The sequence below is a fragment of the Sminthopsis crassicaudata genome, chromosome 3 (assembly GCF_048593235.1).
Source record: "Sminthopsis crassicaudata isolate SCR6 chromosome 3, ASM4859323v1, whole genome shotgun sequence".
NCBI lineage: Eukaryota > Metazoa > Chordata > Mammalia > Dasyuromorphia > Dasyuridae > Sminthopsis > Sminthopsis crassicaudata.
The window spans coordinates 11,259,620-11,280,384 of record NC_133619.1 but is presented as its reverse complement, the minus strand read 5'-3'; the positions used below and the strand labels follow the sequence as shown (position 1 = coordinate 11,280,384).

The 20,765-nt window shown below is 39.9% G+C and overlaps 1 protein-coding gene across 1 annotated transcript; it reads right to left on the bottom strand.

Annotated features, from left to right (window-relative positions):
• Positions 1-7,474: 7,474 nt before the first annotated feature.
• P2RY1 (purinergic receptor P2Y1) lies at positions 7,475-13,494 on the bottom strand. Its single transcript, XM_074298039.1, has one exon. The coding sequence runs from the start codon at positions 13,364-13,366 to the stop codon at positions 12,272-12,274; it is 1,095 nt and encodes a 364-aa protein (XP_074154140.1). The 5' UTR covers positions 13,367-13,494; the 3' UTR covers positions 7,475-12,271.
• Positions 13,495-20,765: the final 7,271 nt, after the last annotated feature.

Genomic DNA, 20,765 nt, shown 5'->3' with positions numbered 1-20,765 from the left:
AAATCATACATTCAGTCCAGATCCCCATCTAAGGACCCACCTAGGTGCTGGGGATAAAAAAGACAAAAAAGTAGTCCCCACCCTAAGGAGCTTTCATTAGATTGGGAGATACAAGATATAAAGTAATTTCTGGAGGAATAGAGAGCTGTCTTGGAGAAATCAGGACAATTTTTCTGTAGGCATGGCATCTGAGCTGAGCCTTAAGGGAAATTCAGAATTGAAAGAGGCATGCTGAGGATGAAATGTCCCTCAACTTCCATTCTCTTCCTTCTCTAATGTATCCTATTCACAATTGCCAAAAATTATTTTACTAAAGCAGAAGTCTTGGTTTTGTTTCATTTTGTTTTTAATCAATTTACTTCCCAGTTCAAGAGTGTTCAGTGGCTCCCTATTGCTTCAAAGGTTAAAATGTAGTCCCCTAAAACTGACATTAAATCTCTGCACAAGCTACCTTTCCAGACTAATTTCACTCTCCTTCAAACACTGTGTTTTAGGAAAATTAGAGTAAATATCAGTCACTAATTTGCCATTCTATGTTTTACTTCCATTGGTTTAGAAACATTGCTCCACTTTCCATTCTCTCAATATACAACTATGCTAGAATACCTTCCTTGCTCATTTGTGCCTCTTCTAATCCTGAGCTTCCTTTAAGGCTCAGCTCAGGTGCTATACCTACAGAAAGCCCATCCTAACTTCTCCATGATAGTTCTCTTATTCCTCCTGAAGTTATGTTATATCTTGTCCCTTCCAGCCTAATGAAAGCTCCTTAAGATGGGGATAAGTTTTTTGTCTTTTTTGTCCCCAGCACCTAGGACAGCACCTATTCTTTAAGTGGAAATAGGGACTGAATGTATGGTTTCATTGGTCTAGATAAGTCCCAAGCAAGAGAATTCCCTTTATCTGTGCAGACTGGCAGTTCTACAATTGATAGTGGTATTGAGCTACTTAGATTACTAAAAAGAGGGGGCAGCCAGGTGGCGCAGTGGATAGAGCACCAGCCTTGAATTCAGGAGGACCTGAGTTCAAATCTGGTCTCAGACACTTAACACTTCCTAGCTGTGTGACCCTGGGCAAGTCACTTAACCCCAGCCTCAGAAAAGGAAAAAAAAATTACTAAAAAGATACATCACTTGGTAAGAGTCACACAACTATTGTATTTACAAAGGGAGCATCATGCTTCTTGATTTCAAAGTACTTTCTAGCTTTTTTGCAAAGGGTTCTTAACCTGGGTCCCATAGGCTTTTTTTTTTTTTAACTACTATTTTGATAATTGGTTTTCAATATAATTGTTTTCCTTTGTAACCCTCTCCATTCAGAGAAGGATTCACTAGACTACCCAAAGCATCTAAGCCATGCAAAAGTTTGATTTCCTACATTCTACTACAGTGCCAGTCTTATACACAAATCTTCACCATAACAAATACCGGCTGACCTCTGACAATATGGGAAGAATATGGAAATTTGATATTCAATTCCATTGCTTTTCCACAGTTGGATTCCAGGTTCATCACCGCTCAAAATATCCCTTTATTAATTCTGGGAATATTTGAATTGCATCTTCTGATAAAAATGAAGATGTGGGCAAATATCTGAATTATATATTCTTTGTCTTTTTTATTGTTCACAGAAATGAACTTAAAACAAAATGTTGGTAAGCCCTGGTTCTTTCAAACTGTTTCCAAAGATTAGCTGGGAAAAGCTTCAATGCTATTCCACTTCCTCATTTTCTCCCAGATTAGATAGTCTAGGATTAGGGCTAGGTCTAATTTTGTGCCTGTGGGGTATGGTTTCTGTAGTAGATCTGATCTATAAAAACATACATTTTAACAAGTTTGGGACATTTTATGCCCTTCAATCATAAAAAAAAAAAAAAAAAAAAAAAATGTGTTAGGCTCACCTTGGAGCATTAGTAACACTGTATATCATGTCATTTGGAGGAGGAAGTCCATGAGTTTTTCCCTCCCCCATCCTGCCAGCCCTGCTGTGTGCCTCCTGGCTGTCCTGTTACCAGCAGCACTAAAGTTTCTTGGGTTCCAAACTAGTTTTCACCAGAAGCTGCAGGTGTCATTTGGCATTAGCTGTCCTGAGAGCCAGGGAGGGACCATAGTGCTGAAGCCCTCAGAGAATTGATAGGTAGTCTTGGCAGCCAAAGCCAGATGTCTGAATAAGTTTGCTTTTAATCATACCAGGAAACGGGGCATAATAGAGAGGTTATGGGGTTTGGTGTCAGGGAGATCTGAATTCAAACCCACTCAGGCACTTAATCAACTGTATTAGAATGGTGAAGTCTCTTTGTTCTCCCACCAGTTTTCTTATCTGCAAAATAAACAGTTGACTCAAAGATCTTTATGATCTCATTTCTGGTCTAAATAAATACTCCACATAAAAAGCCAAAATATTCTTGAAAAAGTACAGAACACCTCATGAGTTTCAAGAACTTAACATTTTGCTAAAACTTTTGTGATAGTCTACATTTGTTAGAGGGCATATTTGGGGGAAAACTGGGCTACAAATAAATACCATAGTAATTTTTTTTTTTTTTTTTTTGGCAAGGAGAATGATTATCCAGATGTATGATTTTATTTGGATAGATAACTCCCTGGTATGGCAATTCCTTCCAGTTACTCCTAATCATGACCTTAGAAGGTTATTATTGTACTAGGAAGTTAAGAGACCTACCCATGATTATGCTACCAGTGTATTTTAGAAACAGGAACTGAACCCATTTCCCTGACTCCAATTAATTCTGGGAATATTTGAATTGTATCTTCTGATAGAAATAACGATATGTGCAAATGTCTGAATTGTATATTCTTTGTCTTTTTTATTATTCACAGAAATGATTTTCTGTTGGTTCTTATCCATTATAGCCAATCTCTTGGTCATGTATTAAGGATCTTTTTTTTTAAAGTATTTTGGTAATGGCAGTGAGCAATGAGATGTTCCTGAGATCCATGTACACATCTCCATCTTTGAATGAATAAAAAGCATTCATTAACTTGTTAATGTCTTCTGCACAAATTATTCTAGAAACAGTTTAGGAAGAAATTGGTGATATTTGATTGGTAGATAAGGTAGCAACAAAAGAATTGACCCTGACTCCTTTGTCTTCTCAAAAGCCCTGATGTACATCAGTTGTCCTCATAAGTGTTCCCTCATAGTTTCTGCTTCTTCCCCATGAAAAGAATTTCACGTAACAATGGGATGAGAATCAGTTTGAAGAGAAAACCAATTAGAAAGTCCTCAATTCACATCCTGCTTCTAAATTATAGCAGCCTAACTTGTCAGGGGCCAACTACTCCCCAAGATTCAAAGCTTCAGAAACATCACCAAATAAGATGATATTTGTAATGTATTTAGTACAGTTTTTGTTTTTCAGTTCTTTCAGTTGTGGCTGACTCTTTGTGGCCCCTGTTAGGGTATTTTAAATAGTATTTTGTTTTTCCCTCAATGACATTAGAATTCATTTTTTTTTTTTGCAAGATTTTGAGTTCCAATTTTTTCTGTCTCTTTTCCTTCTCCTAAATAGTAGGCAATTTGATATAAATTATACATGTGCTATCATGTAAATCATATTTCCACATTAGTCTCAGTTGTGGAAGAAGAAATAGATCAAAAGGGGAAAAACATGAAGGATAAAATAAATGTGAAAAATATGCTTCAACCCACATTCCAAGACTATAAGTTCTTTTTTTCTCCTAAGGCAATTGGGGTTGAGTGACTTGCTCAGGGTCACACAGCTAGGAAGTGTTAAGTGTCTGAAGTCCTCCTGACTTCAGGGCTGGTGCTCTATCCACTGCACCATGTAGCTGTCCCCAACTATCAATTCTTTATCTGGATTTGGATAGTGGTTTTCTTCACAAGTCCTAATCTTGGATCACAATGTTGCTGAGAAGAGCTGAGTCAATCATAGTTGATCATCACACAATGTTGCTGATTCTATGTATAGTGCTTTCCTGATCCTGCTCATTTCATGTTCATTTCATGTTGTATTCAATTCTTGAAAGATGCTGCCCTGGGCCAGCTAGATTTTACTAGTATTTTACTTATTTTTAACCATTTGATTTTTTTTTAAGGAAAATTGAGGTGTCTCATATCTAGCAAGTATTAAATGTCTAAGGCTGAATTTGAACTCAAGTCTTCCTGACCCCTGCTCTAACCACTGCATCACTTAGCTTCTCCTGTTCCGTTCATTCTTGATTTCTCACAAAGTCATTAATATCGATTTTCCCAATTCTAATTTTTAAGGAGTTGTTCTCAATTTTCTTTTCCATTTGGCCACTTTTACTTTTTAAGCAGCTATTTTCTTTTTCCAAGCTGTTGATTCTTTTTTTTTTCCCATCATTTTCTTACATTACTCATTTATTTTCCCAATTTTCTTTCTCTTTTATATGATTTTTAAGCTTTCTTTTGAACTCTTAGAAATTCTTTCATGAGTTCTTTCTGGACTTGAGACCACTTCCCATTTTTCTCTGGGTTTTTTTGCATAGTGGTTTTGACATTATTGTCCTCTTCTGAGTTTGTGTCTTGATCCCTCCTGTTACCACAGATGGTCAGATTCTTTTTTCTTTGGTTGTTGTTTTCTGCTCTTTTTTGACCTTTTTCCTTTCTTTTAAATTTGAACTCTATTCCCAGGAGCAAAGAGTACTATACTGAAAGGGGACCATCTCAGGCTTCTTGTGCCAGGGACTGCACTGAAGTTGCAGTTCATGGGGGATTCTGGTGTCTACTATTGTACTGAAGGAGTGGGGTGGGATGGCTGGCATTGTTGAAGGCCAAAAGGGTGTAGCTGCTTATTTGGTGTTGACCTGGGGTCAATGTCTAGCATGTATTGAAATCTGTGAGGTGTTTCTGTATCTTTTGTACTACATGGAAGCATATGGTGCTCTGACTACTGAAATCAACCTGGTCCTATGACTGTGCTAAGGTATGTGTGGGGTCCCCCGTGTTGGTTTTTTGCCTGATTCATTGCCCTGGGGCTCAGGATTTCCCAAAGGTTTGCTAAGATGGGGCTTGTTGTGGCTTCCTGAAAAACATCCTATCCTGAACTGCGTTCCCTTTTTACCCTATTAAGACAACCTTTTCTTGCAGATCTCCCAAGTGCCTTTGGCTAAAAGATTGTTTCACTCCATCTTTCTTGTAGGTTCTGCCATTGCAGGTTTTTTTGTTTTGTTTTGTTTTGTTTTGTGAGGTACTATTTTGTGTTTGTTTGAAAATTATTGTGATTTGCTTACTCTGCCATCTTGGATATAGGAAATGGATCCTATTTGGCGTTTTCTTGGTAGAGATACTGGAATAGACTGCCATTTCCTTCTTTAGTTTATTTTACAGATAAGGAAATGGAGGCAAACTGGATGAAGTAAGCTGTCCAGAGTCATGTAGCTGGAAATTCTGAGGCCAGATTTGAATTTCCTAAGATGAATCTTGACTTTCTGTTCTACACTCTATTCATGGATGTACCTTGATGCCCATAATAATAGTAACTTCAGCAGCAGCTGCTGATATTAATTCCATATGATTGCCATGAGGAAAGTGTTTGGAAATGCCTAAAGCATTGTATAAAGGTGACAGCTTGTGCTCATTACCTTGCTAGAACTGGGGTTTTTCTCCTGGTTCTAGGACAAGAGAATATTTTAGCTTAATTGTCAAGCAACAAAGAAACAAAAAAATTATCATCATAGTAGTTTTAGTGGAAGAAAAGTGGCTAGGAAAAGTCTAGTGCTTTTCATTCAAATTGATGTATAGGAACATAAGTACCTATTAAGGCAGCATTCAGTATTTAACACAATTCAGACTCCTGTTGATGATTCTATATTGGGGAAAAGTAAGTCTAATTGTCTCTGGGATGAGGCAGGTGTCTGTGGCCAGCCAGACGCTGGACATAAATGAGCTCATCAACAGGTTAGTCACCAGCTGGTATCATTTTTTTGGGGGGATAAGCTATTCACTAACCTGGCAATATAGGCAGAGAAGGGTGGTGATATGGCTAGCACAATGAAATGGGACATTTTTTTTTAATTTAATTTAATTTAAATTTTTTTATTCATTTTTCCAAATTACCCCCTCCCTCCCCCCGATGGCAGGTAATCGAAATGGGACATTTTTAATGGATTAAAATGTGAATCTTATTCAGTCCTTTTGCTTTAGCTTTTCCAGTTTTCAATGGATAGTACTTGGTATTATAGACACAGCCATATTGCTGCAAGCCAAGCATCTATATTCAAATACTGCCTGAGTTACTCTCTGTGTGACATTAAGCACATCAATGAACTTTTCTCAGTTTCAGTTTCCTTGTATGTATAATATAGGAGTTGGACTAGATCATGTCAAAAGGCTTTATCAGTTCAGAAAATCTATTCTTTAAGGTAGGGATTTTTAACTTGGGGAACATGGTTCTTATGTGTAAATTTCTGAAGGTCTGGGGATTTTAACTTGGGGTGGAGGGAAAGACATGTTTATTTTCTTTTTCTTTCTTTCTTTCTTTTTTTTTTTTTTTTTTTTTTTTCTTTTTCTGAGGCTGGGGTTAAGTGACTTGCCCAGGGTCACACAGCTAGGAAGTGTTAAGTGTCTGAGACCAGATTTGAACTCAGGTCCTCCTGAATTCAAAGCTGGTGCTCTATCCACTGCGCCACCTAGCTGCTCCTGACATGTTTATTTTCAACAACTTCTTCAATTATGATTTTTTGAAAGCATGTTATTCTGAGAAGGGGTCCTTAGGCTTCAGCCATCTATCAAAGGGGTGCCCCCCCAAAAAAGGTGAATAACTCTTAGGCTAAAAGGTAGGATTCAGAAAATATTGAGTTCTAGATTTTGAAATCTAAGGGTCTGGGTTCAAAAAAAAAAAAAAAACCTTACCACTTTCTGTGTAAATTGCTTCATTTCTCTGCCTTTCAATTTCTTCACTTTGTAAATGAGAAAGTTAATTATACATCCTCCCAGGTGTCTTCCCAGCTCCAAAGCCTACAACCTCCAGGTAAGTGTTTGATGAATTACACTTTCTCTGCAAGCCTTGAAAACAATGCTCATTAAAACCTGGGTATTATCTGAGTGTCAAAACATTGTAAGAAGCTTAAGAGTTACAAAATAATGTTTCATCATTTTATTAGGTTCTTTTCTATGTTGTCTATGGTAGGTGTGATACTAATAAGTCAGCACTACACTGAAATTCTGTTGCCACTGGAAAATAATTAAGGGTATCATATTTAACACACACACACACACACACACACACACACACACACACACACACACACACCGCAATGATAAAAACATTATTTTTAAAAGCTGTCCAAGGCATATGATCTGTAAATGACATGATGCTCTATAGAAAATGTAGCACATATAATTCATGACAGTTACACAGAGTTGAGTCTTTTTCTCATATAGCCTGATTGTTTTAAATGAACTTAAGAAAATCCTCAAATATCAAATAACAATAAAAAAAGCTATAGGCAAATTAAATGACACCGATTCATCACAAATAAACCTAGTTTAATCAACAATATTACATCACAGATAATATAAAAATAAACATTTTCACAGGAGCACTGAAATATACCGATCCAAATGCACATAACATTGAACATGTAATTTATACACTTTCCCTTCATGTTAATTGGCAATGCTATGTATTATAAAGTATATAACAGGAAATTTAAAGTTGTAACAGAACTCAGCAGCCAAGTCACATAATTTTCATTCTAGAAAGGGGTTGGACCTAAAATAAAGGCCCAAGCAGGGCAATTGAACATAGATTCATAAAAAGAACAGTAAGACTGCATCTGCTCTGATTATATTTAAGCTGAGAAAAGTACCAAGTGCATGCTATTGGACTTAACAAAGAAATATAGGGTAGAAGCCAGTTAAGAAAAAAAATGTTATTAGAGCTTATTGGAGCAGCAGGGAACCATAGTAGCTGCATTCCCACCTCTATTTCCCCATTTTCCTAAATCTCTCTCCATGACTTTGTCCATAATACTTCTTCCCCAGTTTTGTAAAGCACAGTGATTTAGTTGTGCTTTGAATATAGGTCCACCCTGTTGCACTTTTCAAATAGTAGTCACCAATTGTTTTCATGCATTAATTTTTTTTATAATGATTGTATAAATTTTACTGCAAAACTTCACAAATATATACCCTACAGATCCAGTTAGACTAAAATATTTTCTATTTGCTGTATGGTCCTATGTTCACTTGACACAAAATTGACTTTTTATATATAAAATCAGAAATCCAATTTTAAAAGGCAAGCATGCAAATACATTGTCAGGGAAAATTTAATATGGAGCTTCACAAAGTGGACTTTGGGAGATTATTATAATTTCACAAAAAGAATGATGGAAAGAGAATCCAATATTTCATGATACTGATATTTGACAAGCATAGAGATCACTGAAATCTCTAGCCTTATTTTCACCATGCCACATATATTCTGGATCCCAAATATAGCAATGTTATGTTGAGGATGTTCATTTTAATAAATAAGATTTATATCAGTGTTCTGGATCCAAAAAAAAAAATGCTCTTCCGGGGAAAGTTTTCGATCTTATCTGTACAGTTGATGGACTGCAGTTGCTTCATCAATAAATAATCTGATAATTGTCTTCAAGATGACCAGAAAGCTTAAGGTTTATGATATAATGAATGAATCAGATTTGACAGCTAGTATCAAACTTTCAGTCTTTGTTGCTGATGCAATTCCAGCCCCTATAATCCATGATGTCACTTGTATCCAAAGACAGTTTAGTATAGTACAGAAGGAAAGTTAGTAGTTTCAACAGATTTCCTGGGCATATTTCCACATCACAGTTGATATCCACATAGGAATGCTAAATCAATGCCTGGAATCGAGTGGTTCTGAAAAACAATAGTGGCGTATTTTATGTGTCTCCAGTATTTTTCAGACTCTTAAATGTCCTCGTGACAGAGGAGTTATTCCAATACTCTTTTACCAGGGAGGAAGGGGTGGGGGGAGATGGGTTGCAGCATTTGAACTCCCCAGGGGGTTAGCTGACTGGCAAAGCAAACATAGAACTTAGAAATCCTGAGCCACACTCCAATTCTTCCCAGTTTCCTATCCATTCAGGGCAAGGAGCAAATAAATCTGGCAGGCTTTCAGCAACGATTACTCAGATGCTAAGAAACATCTGGGTTCTGAACTTTTCATCAATTTTGACTGATAAATTATAGCACATTAGCAAATTCACTTGTTTCACTGCTTACATGTTGCTGTGCTCAAGATTTAAGAAGTTACAGCATCAGATACTATGTTTTTTCAGGCAAAGGGGTTATAGCACTTCAGTCTGATTCCCAATTTAATTGGACACAATTACCAGAAATCCCTGTTCTGCCATAGGGGCTGCTTGGAAGTAGCTGGCAAAGTCATTCTTTGTTACTATTTGGCAGGGTTTCTTGATTCCATGCATGTCATTATGTGAGTTAGAAAGTAGGAAACTGAAAGAAACCTTCCCCATAGTAAAAGGGCACTTCTATTCACCCTCCATCTCCCCTTGCTAGCTCTCCACACACAATCTGAAAGTTTTCTAGGACCAAAAATAATGCAGAATTGACATGATCAATAAGGTTAGGCTAGCATGGAAAGCAGCCCTGCACAGATCTAGACATCCTAAGATCTTTAAAAAAAACCACTGAAACAAATGGAAGAATTTCGCTATCAGGGAGACATCACTTAATGGGCCCTGGCCCAAGCTCCCCTACCTCCTTTTTGTCCCTGGGGTATTTGACTTGCTACAAATTACACAATGCTTCAAAGATCTTTCAGGTAAATAGTCATTAAATAGTTTGTGTTTTGTGTTCTGTTCTCCTGCCATGGGTTACAGGAATAATCCCTCCAGTTGCTGCTGAAAGAGATTTTTAGCAAATATCTACTGAACTTTAAAAGATCACTATGTTTATTACCATTTCACTGCATCTAATTTGCTATGTGCATTTTGGTGACTTGTTTTCTCTATGTAAAAGTATAAATAGATGATGACACTTTACACTTGAAAAGTTTGTTTTTTTTTTTTAAACAATTTTCAAATAAAAGAATCTCCTTTCCTCTGATTCTGTGAGACCAGAGGTTTGGATTAGCTAACTTCAAAGGTTCCTCCCAACTCTGCAAAGTTAGTCAATCCCTCAATCACAGCATTGACTTGGCTATCACCTTGGGCCCCCCATGTTTATCTCAAGAACCAATTCCATATTCCATAATACCTCAGAGAATACAATGATTGATGATTGTCAGCCCCCTGCTTGGAGTTTATGCATTTTAGTTCTGCAAATTGAATTCATGAAACTATCTTTAATACCGATCTTTTATGTTAAATGGGAATTTCTGCTTATTTGGGTGATATATAGCCTATTCACCTCAATAAGTTTATATAATTGAGTTTGACTATAGTGGGGAATATATTACAGGGCTCATATTGTAATAATTAAAATGCATTTAAACACAGAATGAGCAATATTAGAAAAGTCTGAAACATTTGACAGGTAAATGTCCTGAGAAGCAAAGCAAACAAAGGTATCCCTTATCCACCTCTTTAAAGCGAAGTAGTTCTTTTTTAAAAACAGCATTTCTATGAATAACAATTGGATTTGCTTCTGTCAAGGGATGTCCTCAGGTATTTAAGTAGAATATGTTCTCTCCCATTTTACAAAACAAGGATTAGTGAGGTCAGATCATGCTCTGTCATTCTATAAACAGAATTGACACAATGAAAGACATTCTCCTACCATTTATGAATCTTCACTTACTGTTATCAGACATGTTTGAAGATAATATAAAAGGTCACTTTCCCCAGCACTTTTGTTACAGATCCTATTTGACAATGATTAAGTTTTAGTCTCCTGGTTTCATTTCTTTATTTCTTTCCATTTAAAAAAACAAAAAAACAAAACTCAAACACGCAGATTTTAGGTCACCATTCACTACCCTTCCCCATCTACACTTTGCCTTAACTTGTGCATTTAACTTTAGCCAGTTAATCATCAATTGAGGGTTGTTTTTTTCTGTTTTGGCAGATGTGATAAATATCCATCCAGGAAAACAAACAACCCCCTGCAGCATTAAACAGCAACATCGCCAATAAATAGCATGTTTACTTAAGGAGATTTAAAACATCCCAAGACATTAAGCTTAAAAAAACCTATGTGCCATTCTTATTTAAATTCGGGACTTTATCCATGACAATGAATATAGATTTCCACCATCAAACACTTAGCACCCAATATATAACGAACAGTTTTCTTGAAAATTAGAATTAGGAAATCAGCATCACCTTTCAGATTTCAGCTCCAAGCCACCAGTCTAGTCATCATCCGACTGAAGCCTGCCAGAAACTTTTGCTGATCAACAAACAGAAAACGTTTGACTTTTTCAAACCCCAGAAGCCAGCTCACTCTTCTATCTTTTAGGTTAAGAATCCTTTCAAGATTTTCAGCTCAAACACACCTGTCTAATCATCAACCCACTGAAGACAGCCAGAAACTTTTGCTCCCAGACTAACAGAAAACGTCGGACTTCTTCAAACTCAGGAACCAGCTCACTTTGCTGCCTGAAGAATCCGGAGAATTCTTTTCTGCTTTGATCTTTCCTAAATATTTGGAGGATGTGGACAATTAGAATGATGCTCAAGTGGATTGGAAAAGACAATAATACTTAAAATAACTCTAGGTGCACGACCTAAAGTCCAAGACTCTCCGGCGAAATTATAAATATAACAATAACCAAAGGTAAAGGCGAACACCTATTGGCGAATTTTGAAATGACATAGATCGAATGGATTTAATGGAGAGAACTGTTTTAATATATTTAACCTTCAGGAAAGTGACTGATCCAATTAAAAAAAAAAAATTCCTACAAGGAGAAAGGGTATCTCTCTTTTTGCTTCAGAATATTTTAGTTTTATATTCTTTCTAAACTCATCAAAGGACTTTTTTTTATTTAATGGAGAGAACTGTTTTAATATATTTAAATTCAGGAAAGTAACTGATCCAATTAAAAAAAATCCTACAAGGGGAAAGGGTATCTCTCTTTTTGCTTCAGAATATTTTAGTTTTATATTCTTTCTAAACTCATCAAAGGACTTTTTTTTTTTTTTTTTTTTTTTTTTTTTTTTTTTTTTTTTTTAGTTCTTGACTGCTAAGTATAGTTTCCCCAGCCCACATCCTCCCTTCCAGTTCTTCTGGTTCTCGTTATACGATGGAGTTTTCTTTTATTTTTATTATTTTAAATGAAGTGTTTGGGAAGCTTTTGCACGTGTGCACTTCATAAGCTCGTATCTCCGTTCTGCTTATACTCGGACAAAATGTTAAGGGTCATATCTTCACTTTTGGATTGCAGATTAGCCTCACTTCTCCGGGAAGCTTTCCTGGTGGCCCTGGACAGTCTCCTCCGGAAAGTGTCTCCGGCCAAGAAATAGAGGATGGGGTCGACGCAGCTGTTGAGGCTGGCGAGCCCCCGAGTCACCTGGTACGTGGCGTAGACCCTGTCGTTGAAGGCACACATCCCCGGCGTCTGAAAATCCAGCCTGGCTCGCAGGTTGAGCGTTTTCATCACGTGGAAGGGGAGGTAGGACACGGCGAAGACGGTGAGCACGATGATCACCAGGTAGATGGACTTCCTGCGCAGCGGCGAGTTGTCCAGGTCGTTGGAGACGAGCGCCCTGACGATGAGGCCGTAGCAGCCCAGGATGACCACGAAGGGGATGCAGAACATGACCACGGTGGTGCACATGCTGTAGATGAAGTAGCTGCGCAGGTAGGCGTCCGAGGTGGTGTCGTAGCAGGTGACCGTCTTGTTTTTGCGCACGTCGGTGCCCGAGAAGAAGAGGATGGGCGCGATGCAGGCCACCACGACGGCCCACACCAGGGCGCTGATGTACACGGCGTTCTTCTTCTTGAGGCGGCCCAGGGACTTGAGCGGGTACACCACGCCGGTGTAGCGGTGCACGCTGATGCAGGTCAGGAAGAGGATGCTGCCGTACAGGTTCACGTGGAAGATGAAGCGCTGCAGCTTGCACATGCCCTCGCCGAAGATCCAGTCCGTCTTGTTGAAATAGTAGAAGATGAGCGCGGGCAGGGTGAGCACGTACAGGAAGTCGGCCAAGGCCAAGTTGAACATGTAGACCGAGATGCCGCTCCAGGGCTTCATGTGGAACACGAACATCCAGATGGCCACGCTGTTGCCCAGGAAGCCCGTGATGAACACCAGGATGTAGACGGCGGGCAGGTAGTAGAACTGGAAGCCCGTCTTGGTCAGCGAGCACTTGGCGGCCGTGACCGTGGCGTTGCCCGAGGACCAGCCCGGGGAGGGGGGGACCTCAGTCCCGTTGGGGAGCACCGACCACAGCACGTCGGTCATGGCTGGGCGGACTCACGCGGCCAACGGAGCGGCGGCGGCGGCAAGCGAGAGCCGGGGGAGGGGCAGGAGCGAGCATCTGCCCGGAGGCAGAGCAGGCGCGGGGAAGCCGAGCGGGAGGAGGGCGAGGGGGGCGGGCAGGCCGAGGGTGACAGGGGCGTAGGGGGCTCGCCCGCCCTCATGGACCGCGCCGGGCTCTGCAGACGCGCGGCTGCGCCTTCCCATCGGGCTCGGCCGCCCCGGAGTCGTCCCGTTCGCGCCGAGCACCGGGCCGGCCGCTTCCTGCTGCTGGGGAAGGCGCGGCGGGCACGGCCGGGCCCCCCGACCCGCCCTCGGCACTGGGAAGGCAGGACGCCCTGGCGGCGCGGGCGGACGATGCGCCCTGCACCGCCTAGTCCCGAGGGGCCGCTCCCCGGGGCCTCGGGGCTGGGGGGGGCGCGCCGCCGGGGAGCCGGTCCGCCCGGCGCTCCGGATGCCTCGGTGCCACCGGCTGCGTGCGGCTCCGCTCCCACTGCCAGTTCTCTTCTGCCTCCGTGTCGGGCTGCGCTCCGGCTCCGGCTTCCCCTCCGCCTCTCGGTCCCTTCTCCCGCTCCGGCTCCTTTCGGTGGGGAGCTCAACTTTCTGCGCGCTCCTTCTGGCTACCTGGGACACCGCTGGGCGGCGGCGACGGCGGCGGCTTCGGGGGTGCCTGGGGCCCCTGCCCCCATCTTCCTCTGCGGCTGGGGGTCCGAGGGCCGTCTGTCCTGTGGCTGCGTCCCCGCCTAGGGCAGCCCCCGACGGACTTCTTCCCACGGAAGCAAAGCCCGAGTGTGTGGACTCCACCGGGCAGCAGCGCCGCAGACAGCTGAAGAGCGAGCTCCGCGCAGACCTAGACCTGGAGCGAGGGAGCGAGCTGGGGAGGGGGGGAGTGAGGGGGGCGGAGTTTGGAGGAGCCCCGGGGCCAGAGTTCGCCCAGGAGCTTCCTTAGCGCTCCTCCTGGAACCGAGGGGCGTGCCTCCTTGCCTCCCAGCCTCTTTCCTTCTTCTCTGCCTCCTTCCCTTCCTCCTTCCTTACTTCTTCCCTCCCCCTCTCCCTCCCTCCCGCCCTCCCTCCGCGCCCAGCCCCAGCCCTGCCTCCCGGCTCTCCCTCCCCTCCACCACCCTAGCCAGAACCGAGCCAGGAGGCGAGCGGGCTGAGAGCTTCGCCGGAGGGGCGCGTCTGTCTCCCCTCCCCCCCGGGGCCTTTCTGGAGCCCTGGGGACCCAGACAGGGTCTCCAGACCTGGGGGCGCGGAGGAGGAGGCGGCTGGCCGGGTGCCGGCTGCCCGCTGATTGGGCGGCCGGGGCTCCGGCGCCTGTTCCTACAGATAGCTTGTTCCTGATTGCACAAGTCTTGAGGAACAGTCACAGGCAAAACGAAATTTGCTGACACACAGGAAACCTTTGTGACACCGGCCCAGCCTCCCTGGCGCAGCCCGAGGAGGGCCACGCGAGCCCCAAAGCGAGGTGGCCGGGACAGCAGCATTAGCCAAAAAGCATCAGGCTTCGCCAAGGGGTAAAAATACCCTCGGAGGCTGCCCTGGCACCTTCCGCGGCCAAGCCCGCTGGGCCTGAGGAGTGCGGGACCTGAAGATCCCAGAGGGCCCCCAGGCTAGCAGCGCCCTCCCCCCCCAGCTCCTCCACCTTTCTCTCCCAGAGTCCCAAGCTAGCACTTCAGGCGCCTCTTCGGACCCAACTCTGTAACTGGCGTTTTCCAAGATTCAATTTGGGTCTCGACTACCCCTGAGACAAACGTTCATCATCACCCACTTAACCCCTTAGTGACCTTAGATTTTAGAAAAGATTTCTAAATGAATCTCATATTGAAATCACAGGAAAGTAACTGAATATCTTTCAAAATCCCAAGTTTCCCAAAGGAAAAAAAAGGAAAAAAAAAAATTGCCCGTGAAGACAATTTATATAAAAGTCCGTGAAGGATAAATATTTGATCAGGTAGCTTTTTTTTTTAATTTTTTCTTTTTTTTCTTTTAAACACCAAACAAAAAAGGAACCACAAGGCCTGGATTTAACTTTCGGAAACTTTTGTCACATCTTTGTAGCCTTGTGGTTGTATCCTATGCTTGCTTTTGAAAGGAAAATGCAATACAAGGACTGGAGAAGTCTATATTTTCATACCTTTCCTATGTAGGAGCAGCTGGTTTGCAAATATCTGTATATGAAATATTGATTTCTAGATAATCCAGGTAAACAATGATTAAGGGGTGTTTTCTCTAAAGTATGACATTTACTGTTTTTTTTTTTTTTTTTTAAGTTAAAGGCAAAAAGAAAAATCGCCTTGACCATGTGCTTTGAAATTGGGCGTAGTTCATAATTACTTCAAGGAAAAATCTGATGCCTTCTTAATAATTTTAAAGAAATGCCTGATGCCGGTGGTAGGATCACAGTTAAGAGTTGAGCTTGTAACCAAGAAAATCTGATTCCAAATCTTTTATCAGACAATGACTAACTTTATGATGCTCCACAAATCCCTTGGTCTCAGTTTACTCATCTGTAAAATGACCATAATAATGCCACTTATTTCCTAAAGAAACTGTGAGGGTAAAGTCAGATATAAAAAGCTTCCCATACCTTGAAGTCTTATCTTGATATGTTAGTTGTCTCCGATGTTTTCAAGATCAGCCCCCCTCCCCACTTTGTTGGGGAATTTGTTGGAGGAAATTGAAATGGCAGAAACAATCAAATATTGGCTTTAACACAAATTCAGTAATACTTCTCTGTACCTTTTACTCTCATTTCTTTTTCTTCTCTATTATCCATTTCTTCTTTCCTTCCTTCCTCATCTTTCTCTTTTTTTTTTCTTTAATTTTCCCTCTCCCTCCCTTCCTTCTAAATACTTTTTGGGAGGAATGGATCCAGATGTTTTAATTTCATCCAAGAGATCTCTCCTCTTTCCCAGATGTAGATGATTTTGCCATAATTTTTAGTCATCAAGTATTGTTGAAAGGCACTGAGGGTATTATTTGAGGGTATCCATGAGCTTAGTCAGTCTCTGTATGAGGATGCCTTGAATCCACGGCTTCCTGATACAGAATTCCATCTGTCTCTCCCTTGGGCTTGGCTTCCTCCAAAATGGACACATACAGAGATATAGCTAAAGGAATTGGGAAACTTTTCTACAGATGTCTAAAATTTCAAGAAATAGTTTTAAAATTATGGAACATAAGGGATGTTTTCATTTTAAAGAATCAAAGAAGCAGACATCTGTAAGATGCATGTATAAATGTTTATTTATGGCTATAAAGTGTTCAATGATACTCAGAATGTTTAAGAGCTCTAAAAGGAACTCATAACTTTGCTACCACAAAGGAAGGAAAAAACCCACAAGACACAGAGCATGATATTAGCGAGACACATATAGAAAGGAAGATATAAGCATCTGCTTTTAACTGTCACCAAGACACTTTGAAGCCTGAAAAAGTGAATTAGGAAACTAAAGCTGATTTTTGACTGAAATGCTTGTGAGGCCACAGGACTCAGTTTCTTCTGTAAAAGATGTGGGATTTGATCATCTACAAGCTCTCTTGTAGTGCTAATAGGTTAAACCTTAACATTTTACATTTGCCATGTTGCTATTCTAGGATGGAGGGGTCAGCAGGAATTGGAGCCAATAAGAGTTTATGCAACTCTTGAGGTCTTAAGTTATAGATGAGTCACTGTTCTGCATTATGGACTGAAGTTTTCAAACTTGGCATTTCCCACACTGATAAAATTAGCACATCAGCTCATCAGGGCTAGGGCCAAGTGTGACAGGCAAGGCACATCACTCAGAAGGGCACAAAGACATTTTTCCAGTATTTTTCCCCCATGCTCATATATTCCGTGGAAGAATAAAGTTTATTTGGTGCTGACTTCTCTTATGAGGGTCCAAAGGAATTGGTATGCAATTACCCATAGGGGGCATACTTTTCAAATCTGGTTCAAGGCACACAGATCTCTTCCTTCCCAACCTAGGATTCAGGGGCAAAAACATTGCTCAAAGTGGCCTTCAATTGTCAATTTTAAAATATGTTTTAAAATGCAGATAATTAAGTATTCTCAGGACACACTTTTCTGATAGAATCTCTGTGCAACAGTGCAATCAGAGCCCTCTTGATATTACAAAGGGAGATGGATTCCTCCCACTGTCCATATTTGCCTATGAATTCAGTCTTTACCACACAAAATTATATTTACTTTACATCAATATTTCATTTTGAAATCTAAGAACTGTGTCCAATAAAAGAGTAATATGTTCATTCATTGTTTATTGAGCATATCCTAGGTACAGAATACAGGACAGGCTTTACAGAAGAGTCTCATAAGTGAATAATAATAATAATAATAATAATAATAATAACAATTATATAACACATTAAAGCTTGGAAAATACTTTAAAATACCATCTCTTTACAGTATCATCTCATTTTCTCCTTACAAGACAACCCAGGGCAGGTTATCTCTATTTTGCAAACGAAGAAACTGAGACAGACAAGTTAAAGTGACAAGCTTGTCATTAGTTTCTGAGGAAGATTTCTGTATCCTGATTCCTTTTTTAAGTCAAATAAACCAGTTATCTGTCTAATTTAATATATTTTAAAAATAAAATCAGCCTCTACTTATATTTACTAGTTTGTTTTTTTCTTTTCTTTTCTTCTTTTCTTTCCTTTCTTTTTTTCCCTTTATTTCTTTTCTTTTCTTCTTTCTTTCTTTCTTTCCTTTTTTTTCTTTCTTTCTTTCTTTCTTTCTTTCTTTCTTTCTTTCTTTCTTTCTTTCTTTCTTTCTTTCTTTCTTTCTTTCTTTCTTTCTACTTTCAATTTTGTTATCTATCCTTCTATTTATAGATTTTCCATTTTGATGTTTATTTCAGGATTTTTAAATTGTTATTTTTTTAGTTTTTTTTTTCAGTTGCATGCTCAATTCATTGATTTGTTCTTTCTTGCTTTTACTGATATAAGTATTTAAAAATATACATTTTCCCATAAGAACTGCTTGGATTACATTACACAAATTTTGGTATGCTGTCTTACTGTTGTCATTCTTTTCCTGACTTTCTACTTTCAAATGCTGTAATGGAGTTAGAAAAACCATGGAATAATTTATGAAATACCAAAAACATACATAAGTATATATTTCAACATATACACAGACCCATGGAAATATATACTTTCATATAATTTTGTAATTAAAGTTTTGTTAATGTCTTTTATCTGAAAATATCTCTATTCCCCCCATAGAATGAGCTTTTTTGTATAACAAAGAAAAACATTTAAGGAAAACAAGCTTTCATAGTAACCAAATCTGAAAGGACACACAACATATTGGAACCATATCAATAAATCAATCAAAAGGTATTTATTCAGTGTCTACTATATGTCAGACATCAGCCAGGCTCGATAAAAAGTTCAAAAATCAAACCATCCCTGCTCTCTAGTAGCTTATGTTCCATTGGGGAAAACACCACCTTCCTCTCCAGGAAAAGAAGGAGATGCATTTCATGATTTTTTTTTCTGGAGCCAAGATGGGCTATTATTGTTACCCAACATGACACCCATTTTAGTATTCTTTTGATTTTTATTATTATATCTCTGTGTTTATTGTGTCCTTGGTTCTGCTTACTTTATTTCAGTTGATACAAGTCTTCTCACATTTCTCTGAATTCCTTATATTCAAGATTTTAATGGTACAATAATATTCCATTACATCCATATGCAACAATATTTTCAATGATTTCCCAACAATAAAAATTTGTACCTTTTTCTTTCCAGATTTTTTGGCACGTTTTTTTAAAGATACCCAATCTTGGGATTGAACTTTTGACTTTGTTTTGCCCTATTTAGTCTGGTGAACAGTCCCTTGTTTCTTTTATCCATATTTCAGAATTCCAAGTAATTTGCAGATAGCAACATGGAATATCTGCATTTTGCATAAATTCTTCTACAATATGTTTATAGAACTGAGTTTTTAAAGTGAAATAAAAGCCCTCACAAAGGCATAAGAACTCACAGGGCAATTCCTTTAAGGCCAGTGACAAATCAAATCAACTCACTTTTGCTACTCTCTATAGAGTGGCGGAAGTATTTCTGCAGCATTGCAAAGGAAGAGAATATATTATCACTTTTAAAACAACTGGCTACTTTTGTGAAAACTGTCACCCATGAGTTAGTGTTGTGGAGCACATCTAAATTCAGTTGCTTTTAAGTAGGCTGCTGAAATTCGAAGTTGGCAGTGAGAACCAAGGGCATTGATATGAAGGAAGGCTCTTTTTCAAGCCTCAACACTAAATTCATTCTTATCTAGGTCACTGATGTAAAATTGCTCCTGAAGACAATAGTTCAAAGGGAAAGTTGATTTCCTTATGCTTTTGGAATCCTATATATATTTTTTTTCCTTGATTAAACTCAATACCTGATGGTCTCATTAATATCTTGTGTTTAGGAGCCAGCTCTTTTGAGAGAGTTGGTAGCTACTCTTCCCTTCAATAGTTTCCAAAATATGAGGCTGAAGATTACTTTTCACAAGAGAGCTTTGTAGAAACTTTTCTCAATACACCTAATGCTTCTTTTATCCACTATAGAAAGTTGAGAGTGATTGACTTTCTGTTATCCCAAACATTCTCCTTACCCAGTGCCAAACCGCAAACACAGCCCTTTCAGAAGGAATCCTAAGCAAGCCAAAAAGAATGCCCAATGAGCCAATTCAGCTACAAGGCTGAATAATCCCATCTCTTGTCCACGGACGGGGAAGAAAATAAAAATTAAGACGTAAGGTAGCTATTGATGTTGTCTTACAAAAGAAAAAAAGGCAAAAAAAAAAAGATTATACATGAAATAGTTTAGACTAGGATATGAGAAATTGTTTCATCTGAGCTTATGCTTCCAATTACAGAATTCAGCACTCTTGGAGACCTGAAGTAGCTTTGATTTTCTTTAGCTCTCATCTCAGTCCCAGACGCCCCACAGTGCAGCTAACCCTTAATTAGATTGAGAATTATTTGCCTCAGACATTCCATATGATTCATAGGGATAGTGACAAACACCTATCTCCCTCACATCTTACATGCACATGGTCTGAACCATTACTGTGCCTCATTAACCTCATGGAATCCACCATTCCTTGCATTTCCATGTTCTCTATCACTTTAAGATTTCCAGGACTGATTTTAAAATGTTTCAAAACAGCTATGATGTAAAATAAGAATTCAATTCCATTCAATGAGCACTTATTAATATATTCATGGCAAGGTGCTAAACAAAGTGGATATGAAGGCAAAAAAAGGAAATGTATCTTGTGTCAGGAAGCTTACCTTCTGTTACTGGGTATGCCCATAGATTACAAAATGTAGACTATATGTAACCATACATTGGCATCCATCCAATTGGTGAATGA